This window comes from Limulus polyphemus, unplaced genomic scaffold (genome assembly GCF_000517525.1).
Source record: "Limulus polyphemus unplaced genomic scaffold, Limulus_polyphemus-2.1.2 Scaffold940, whole genome shotgun sequence".
NCBI lineage: Eukaryota > Metazoa > Arthropoda > Merostomata > Xiphosura > Limulidae > Limulus > Limulus polyphemus.
This window is the reverse complement of record NW_013666550.1, coordinates 76,682-85,831: the sequence shown is the minus strand read 5'-3', so window position 1 is coordinate 85,831 and position 9,150 is coordinate 76,682. Positions and strand designations below refer to the sequence as shown.

The following is a 9,150-nucleotide window of genomic DNA, read 5'->3' as shown; positions in this document are numbered from 1 at the left end:
CCATCCTCATATATTCCCATACATGAAGTGTTCATTACACAGAAGCCATCCTCATATATTCCCATACATGAAGTGTTCATTACACAGAAGCCATCCTCATATATTCCCATACATGAAGTGTTCATTACACAGAAGCCATCCTCATATATTCCCATACATGAAGTGTTCATTACACAGAAGCCATCCCTCATATAATCCCATACATGAAGTGTTCATTACACAGAAACCATCCTCATATATTCCCATACATGAAGTGTTCATTACACAGAAACCATCCTCATATATTCCCATACATGAAGTGTTCATTACACAGAAGCCATCCTCATATATTCCCATACAAGAAGTTTTCACTTTCCTAAACCCGTGTAAAACGTTGTTAATTGCATTTGCAATAACCTCTGTTGGCTATCGCTTTTTAATTGAAGTCCACTAATACCATTCACTTTCGCATTGATTTCCCATATTTAGTAACAGAGTTCCCAGTAAGTTTTGCATATAACTACTAATCGCGCAAATCTTTGGACAGCCTGTGGTGTCCTTAATATGTACTTTGTGTGCATTACTTGTATAACATTTTACATCTATATTGCAAGGGCTGACTTGCTTTGGTTAACTGTGCTCTGAATGAAATGAGTAGATTGGCGTACTGTGAAATGCGCCTGGAACATTGTCTACATATGAAATTACGTAAGCTGATTACTTCCATTTCTTAAACTGTATCCTATTTAACCACGCGGGTTCTTTGATCCTCTGTGTACAATTGTCTCATAAAGCCTGTTCGTCTTTCAACTTAAACCAAATAAATTGATTCGAACAGTGTTCTACTCGCCACAGCAATGCTACGACGTGACTACATGACTTATCTTGGTGAACCATACAGTAAGAGTCATTAACTGTTTGTAATAATAAAACTTCTGCTTTCAAAATAAAGTAACTTTCTCCAACTTTATAGTACAAGTTTATTACTGTATACTAACTACGCAAAAATTTTATGTTAGTTAAAAAAAACTAATCATACACATTGTGCTATAAAATGTAAACTGAATTATCATACGTCAAGTCGTAAATATTCAGCTGAGATTTAAGTATCTATACAAATATTATTATGTACGAATTTGAATGCATTATGTATTGCCATTCGAGTTGTACAAAAAAAAACTTCTAAAGGTAATGAAATAAGAAAAAAATTGGTGAAAATACTTACGTTTAATATCCTCGAAAAAAGGCCGAAAGCCGCCTGGAGGGGGTCACCTGTTTTAACCACTCATACTATTATACAGTAGTATGTACTCTGTCAGTCAGTCAGTAGACACTAAAATGGGGTCACATAAGGTACGCTTAACGTTGCAATTTGTACTGCCGTGACGTCAGTAAAACGTGCGCATGCCATGAATCACGAAAAGAATTATACACTCTGTAGGCTACAACACAGCATGACATATGAACTTCAAAATCAAGAAATAAAAATATTTCTTAATATTGGTTTTATTACTCTTGAAACAGAACAATTTCGAGGACCCTGCGGAAGTTTGTTTTTAATTTAACAGAATTTCAAAGGCCTGTAAAGGTATATAAAATCTAACATAAAGAGAAGTGTACCAAATCTGACATTCTGTGATCCAGTATATTAGTGATAGAATATGTGAAGATTTTAAAATATATTTTATTATTTCCAAAAACGTCCCTCGTGTTGTGTTAAAATTAATAGCTCATAAAATACCACTTGAAGAGAAGCACAACCAAAACGCGTGCACGTTTAATCCCGTATTTAAAGCATGTGTGTAGAGAAAGATGCAGGCATTCTACCTTGAAATAACTCCATTCTTAAGCAAAATTATTACAATTTGAATCTTTCAATGAGTTGAAACACTTACCTTCTTGCCGTCTAGTTCGTGTGGGCCCGTAGATAAGACTTTATCTACGCAATCTGGGTCTGCAAAAGTGATAAACCCAAAGCCACTGAAAAAAAAAAAAGATTAAATCTTAGATCAGTTTTTACATACAGTTGTAACTTAAAATTTGTTACACTATCCCCAAATTATCTCTGTTTCTGATAAAAATTTTGTTCTCCTTGAGGATCTGCAGCGTACTCCCAAAAAACACGTTTATACAAATACATGAAAAGAAACTAGATACGTTGATTTAATTACCACTCTTTGTGAAAAACCGCGAAGACATCAAATAACTGCATCTCCTTATTCTTTAACAAACACTGGGGTAGTTCCCACGCAACCTAAAATAATGGCTTTTGGCCTGCCTTGACGAAAGTCATACGTCCTTATTATCTGCGATAATACAAGTTTAGATCCTTAGATCTGCTATAATAAAAGTTTAAATCATTATATCTGCGCCTATAGAATTTTAGACAGGTTAATATTACTTAAGAAAAGCACATGGAAGGACAATGATTTCTCTTTTTATTTATATAGAAAAGAGCCTGTGAGAAAATACTCGTGTTACAATTGAAGCGAAAACAGCTGTTTCTTCTATTGTATATATCAGATTCTGAAACCAAAGTTAATATCACTCCTCTTATCTCTTAAACAGTATACCTCAAACACCTTTCCGAGTTTGCTAGTACACACACACATATAAATACAAACAGAAACAGTACACACTCAGGAGAGAGACTGTTTTCATTACAAGTAAAGGAAAGGGGTAACGTCCAAGTTTCATGTTTATTATGTGGCACCAGAATGTTTGCATATTTTTATCTAAGAATCTGTGGCGATAATTACACTAAACAGGAAGCTTATGACTAACCGCTTTAAAAGATACCAGTAAACATCTAGAATAAATGGTTTTATGGCTACAAGCCTCAGAAACTGCACACATTCTAGGATAACTAAAGCTTTAAATCTCACGATAGATACAGGTTTGGGGATTTCTAGAGCTCTAAAGCTCAAACCACACGTACATCAGTATTACCTTGTTCTCAACATAAGGATCTATACCCACGTTCTAATTCCAAGTATTCTAAATCTGAAATTTTATACACATTCAGGATTCTTAAGTTACAGAAAGTGAATTACTTTAGAATTTCAGAAACTATATGCGTTTTGTAATTTCTAAACCTCAGAAGCTAGACAGGTTCTAGGATTTCTATGACTAAGCTTCAGAAGTTACACCTTTCCTAAATGTTAGGAGCTACATGTGTTGTAAGATTTTTAAAGTTTTAAAACTCAGAAGCAATAAACATTATACAGGTTCCGCTGTTGCTCAGCGATAATTTTAGAACTTATAATTCTAGAACTTTGGGTTCGATCTCCTCAAAAGACGCGGTACAAAGAGTCCGTTTTTAGCTTTGCGTTTAAGAAAACAACAAAAACACGTTAAAGGATTCTTAAATCTCTAAATCACAAGTACTACATATGCTTTGGAATGTCAAGAGCTCTAAACGTTAGAAAGTACACACGTTCTAGGATTCCTAAAACTTCATAATATAATCGTGTTTTCAAACTTCATAAACAATATATATATACTAGGATTCCCAGCTCTAAATCATCATAAACAATATACGTTCTAAGGTTCTCAGTTACAGAAATTACACACATTCTAGTAGACACTGAGTTTTAAATTTTGGACAAACTCATGCTCTCGGATTGTTATGGTACTAAACTTCAGGAACCACACATCTTCTATGGTTGTTAGGGTAGTAAACTTCAGGAACTACAAACCTTCTCGGAATGGTATGGTACTAAACTTCAGGAATTATACACCTCGGGTTGTTAGGGTAGTAATCTTCAGGAACTACAAACCTTCTCGGAATGTTAGGGTACTAAACTTCAGGAATTATACACCTTCTCGGAATGTTAGGGTACTAAACTTCAGGAATTATACACCTTCTCGGAATGTTAGGGTACTAAACTTCGGGGACTATACATCTTCTCGGGTTGTTAGGGTACTAAACTTCAGGAAGTATACAACTACTCAGAATGTTAGGGTACTAAACTTCAGGAAGTATACACCTTCTCGGATTGTTAGGGTACTAAACTTCGGGGACTATACATCTTCTAGAACTGTTAGTGTAGTAAACTTCAGGAACTACACACCTTCTCGGATTGTAGTGTAGTTCCTTCAGGAAGCACACACCTTCTCGGATTGTTAGAAAACTTAATTTCAAGAACTACACACCTTCTAGAATTGTTAGGGTAGTAAACTTCAGGAACTACACACCTTCTCAGATTATTAGAGTACTAAACTTACGCAACTAAGCACGTTTAGGATTCTTAGGATCCAAACTTTGTAAACTACGCGCGTTATCTTATCAAAGGGCACTAAAAACACATATTCAACTTCTTGTTGTTATTGTTGTTGTTTTTTCGGCATCACAAAAACGATTTTCCTGGAATTACGTTACCCATGTTAATATGTTTAGTTGCATTTCGTTCACTTCCAGGCAGAAGATGCTATACTTTGACTTTGGGGAACAAATCCTCAGATGAATGTGCCTTTACAAGTAAAGTCTCTAGCAGCATCTCCTCGCGGGTATATCATGGTTCTCACTATAGAAATCAAGAAACAGTTTATTCACGCGGATGAACACAGCAGAGACTTCGATCCGCTCTTGCAGTAGAATACTCGTACTTCTTGCTAGCCTAGTCGATTACTTACTTTTTTCCGGCTATGTGAAGAGCTTTATGAAAGTTTGTGTTCCCTACAACGTAACCATTAATTACATATACACCGTTGTTTGCTCTGTCTTACATAACACTGAACACTTAGTTTGTTCTTATACACCACCATGGATGCTGTAAGAACATTCTTATTTAAAATTAGATGTTGTTATAACACTTTTATTAAACACTGGATGTTGTTAGAATACCCTTATTAAACACTGGTTGTTGCTAGAGCACATTTTAAATATTGAATGTTGCTAGAATACTCTTATTTAGCGTTGGGTGTTGCTAAAGCACTCTTATTTAGCGCTGGATGTTGCTAGAGCACTCTAATTAAACACCGGATGTTGCTAGAATACTCTTATTTAGCGATGGGTGTTGCTAGAGCACTCTAATTAAACACTGGATATTTCTAAAGTACTCATTAAACACTGGATGTTGCTAGAACACTTATTAAATTTTGGATGTTGCTAGAGTAGTCTTATTCGACCGCAGTAAATCTTTTGAATTAAAATGGACTGTTAGCAGTAAGATAATTTTCTGTAAAGCTTGAGCATTAGTTGAATATTTAAAAATTAAAGGTATACGTACCGAGACCTTCTCGTTGATGGGTCCGTCATCACCATTACTTCGGTGATGTCCCCGTACTTCCCAAAGTACTCTCTGAGAGTCTCTGGTGAAATAGAAAGCGAAATATATAATTAAACATTCTGGATAATTTAGTTAGATTCTTTGAGAAAACAAATTCATAAGTAAAAATGTTGTTCTACTTTTGAAGTTCCACAGTACTGCATGATCCAGTTAATTTAAGGTTAAACACAGAGCTTAAGTTGATGACTATTCGTGAAAGAATTTTTAACAAAATACGAGAATAAAAACTGTTGAACAAAAGTAGTTTCGTGACCGCTATTGTATCACGACGCATTCTTTGAAGACGAATGACTTCCTACTTCCCTGATGCTCTTAGAATTGTGTAAATTATAACCAACCGTCTTCATCAAGACGCTAAGAAGAAAGGTAAGTCTTCTTTGCCATTCTGCAACAGCTTATTCAAGGGTCAAATGTCTGCTTTCTCAGTTTCATAATGTCTGTTTATGAATATTTGCGGCTGAAAAACGTTTTTAATCACACATACGAAAATCATAAATGAAAATAAACTTGTTTTTTAATATAAAAAACAGCCACATATGTTCATGTGGTTCTTTTACGAAATATGTGATTTAAAATTCGTTACCTTTTCGGAAAACATTTTTCAAATTGCATAACGTAGCATTTATCAGTTATTCTCAATGAAAAATCCGCTGAAACTATTTCATTGTTATGGGAAAAAACACACACGTTGATATTAATTTCATTGTATAAAGGAACACGCTGGGACCAACTTAATGTTACTGAGAATGATGTTTAAACTAATCTCTTTCACTGAAAAACAGATTGAAAACTATTTTCTACAAATTTTGTTCCATTTCATCCAAAACACAACTTCTGTATTTGAATCAAATGTTTAATTCTAAATTGAAAAAAAAAACTATAGGGAACGGTATTACATAAGTCTGATGGTATTATCTGGTTACTGATAAAATAAAACGTGAATTACCCTAGTAATACATTCATACGCAAATGGTTCTTCATGTGGTTTAAAAACCTTAAGTACATAAAAAAAAACCTAACCAAATAAATGGCTACTTGGGAAACATAGTAACTCCCCAGTGTGCTCTTTTATAGCAATTTTCCTTTTTTTATACACGCGGAAAGTCAGTGATGTAAAAAATCTTCCAATACAAGATGCTATCACAATGAAACAAAACTGCACGTGATGTGGACGTGTTTTTAAGAGGAGTTGAATAGTATGAAATTGGAGTTCGTGGAAAAACCAGCAGATGTACTACGAAACCCAGACATTCAATAAATCTATAACACCAGAAAGTTTAGTTTTTCGTATTAATGTGTTTAATAACGTTTGTCATATCATTTCTTCATAATAATTGTATTTATAGCTTCAATACTCTCTTAGTCGCATTTTATATTTGTATGTGATGCAAGGTCATAGGATAAATACGATTAAACAAAAGATAAAATTACTTAATAAACATAATTAAAAACTCAAACAATAGATGGCAGTGTTCATTTGTTTATCTTCAAGTTTCAGGCCTAAGGTCTTCCTCAGAATATATTTAGTAGGTTGTAAAATCTAAGCTTTAAAAATATTCTTTTTTTTCTCTATTTTAACTGTAATTGTAACACTAACATCGAAATTCTTATTACAAAGTTGCAAAAACTGTTATATAAACCGAGTATCATCTTGTAGCTTTGATAGAAAGACTCTCACTCTCAGGCGAAACAAGATGACTTGCAATGTATTTCGATTATAGAAAATCATTGAAACTTACAAATCAAATTCATATATATCACTATACGGTTGTGTGTATTAATTTTACGAACCGTTTACGTATACATTATAACTTATATTTTGGATATGAGTATTTCAAATGCGAGACTAAACTAATCGTGGGAGAAAAGATTGAAGAGCTCACCTGGTGCTGTTTGCCAGCTTAAACCTCCAATAAACATTTTTCTGAAAGAGAAAAAGAAGGAGAAGATTACACATGGTTTGCTAGTAAGATCAGTGCTGATACTTCACAAAGCTCCTGGACAAAGTTCGAGACCATCACGAATGAATTGTTGTACTGTTAACGAGACCTACCCAAAGTTGTTGTGGGATCCGGTAAGATTGCCCGAATTCGTCTGTAAGGAGTCGGTTTCCATCATTCTAGAATATGTACACTACACTTAACTTTCTACTCCCGCTAACCCAGCACGTGGAAAACTAACTAAGGACCTTCAGTTTGTGCGATACTACTAGACTATTGTGGGTGGCGCCACATCTCGCTCGCGTCAGACAGGAGAGCCATTTTGATTGATAGAAAATCACACGAATTCATTGGTTGGTTGACTGACGCAAGCGTTACGATTTACTTTCACTGACGTCATCGTATGATGTTCAATTTATTTGCACCGCCTCACTCTCAATATATTATCTCTGCACTGCTGCCCCCAGGTGCCCTAGATCATAACTATAATCGAAGACCAGCGTATGATAAGTTGCCAAACTAAATAATGGTGCAGTTTTATCAAAGGGGGTTAGATATAAAAGTACTTCTGCAGTCAGTAGTTCAGATAACTACTAGATTTTTTTAACTTCGTAAGATGTATTTAAGTGTGTAATATAAATTTTTTATTATGTTGTTTTCTTAATACACTTTTGGGTTTTCTGGGATTTTTCGTTGATTATATTTAGCCGCAGCATAGCGGCTCATAAAATGACTCTGAGTTTGTTTTGTTTTTTCAAGTACAAACTTTTAGCTCATACTCCATCATCTCATGACCGATTGAAAATCTAATTATAGTTTTGGACTCAGGAGTTCAAACCCTTTCGATTGATGAATCTAACCACGCCCAAACACTCATAGATATGTTTATTCTAATCCTGCCTAAAAGAATTTCAATTTGAGAGTAGGCTGGTAGAGATCCTGATGAGTAATAAAATCGAATATGGTATATGAGCGCCTCACGCTTGGTATTGCTGGCGCACAAAAATATAGCTTAAAAAAACGTCTTATAGATTAATTTACTTTATTCCTGTTGTTGATTTTTAGTTTAAAGCTACACAATGATGGGGTAACTGCACTATAGCCACCAGTGGGAATCGAACCCTACAGTTTAGCATTGTAAGTCCGTAATTTTACCGCTGACCCACCGGGGAACACTTATCCTTTATTTTTAGTTTCGACCTCCTAACACATAATATGCCTTTTTTCATCTTTCTACGCTGCCGTTCTTTAATCTTTTATATCTTGTAAACAAAATTGAGGATTTAACCTTAGCATCAGAAAGTCAGAGTTAAACTTTCTCCTGGGTTCCAGGGCATACACCTTACTGTACTGAAAGACTATGCATAAGAAAACTGTTTCTTTCGGGCATAAAATCTGTCCACTATGTTAATAAGCCAAGCAACATGTGCAAATCATGTGGTAAGAGAATTGAGCGAAATATCAAACAGAATACTGAAGTCAGAAAAGTCCATAATACTGTCAGTGGGGGAGTAGATTTGTACTTAGTTAAATAGTAAGACTTAACTCATTCAGTTCGCTTCTTTAGATATGAAACTCCCCCCTCTTGTTTGAAAGTTCTTGAAACAAGCCTTGGACGTACAAGGAACAGTGTGCTTAAGAATATCCAAACATTAAAAGTAGTTGAAATAAAGTGGACAACAACGACAAACAGACTACTGTTGTGAGTTAATAGTAACGTTTATAAAACGTTTCTGTATTTGCTATTAAGCACAAAGCTACACAATGGAGTATATCTGGGCTTATACAAAAAGCTACAAATTAATAAATGTAGTTTAATCATCACAATATTTATATAATTGTGCAGCACTTAGAGACTTTAAAGCTATATATTTTTCTCCTTGTGACCTGTCTATAAATTTGTTTAAGGATTATCAAGTCATTGAATTTTTTTACAGTAT

The 9,150-nt window shown here is 34.6% G+C and overlaps 1 protein-coding gene across 3 annotated transcripts in view; it reads right to left on the bottom strand.

The window, feature by feature from the left end:
- The window catches only part of LOC106461348 (RNA-binding protein Musashi homolog Rbp6-like), a 225,102-nt gene extending 217,629 nt beyond the window's left edge, over positions 1-7,473 (bottom strand). For all 3 annotated transcript variants that reach the window (XM_022388247.1, XM_022388248.1, XM_022388249.1), the window contains exons 1-4: positions 7,324-7,473; positions 7,154-7,194; positions 5,211-5,292; positions 1,875-1,959 (exon numbers count right to left, since the gene is read on the bottom strand). In XM_022388247.1, coding sequence (XP_022243955.1) covers positions 1,875-1,959; positions 5,211-5,292; positions 7,154-7,194; positions 7,324-7,388 — 273 coding nt within the window. In that variant the 5' untranslated portion in view covers positions 7,389-7,473. The remainder of the gene's footprint in view (positions 1-1,874; positions 1,960-5,210; positions 5,293-7,153; positions 7,195-7,323) is intronic.
- Between the last annotated feature and the right edge of the window lie 1,677 nt (positions 7,474-9,150).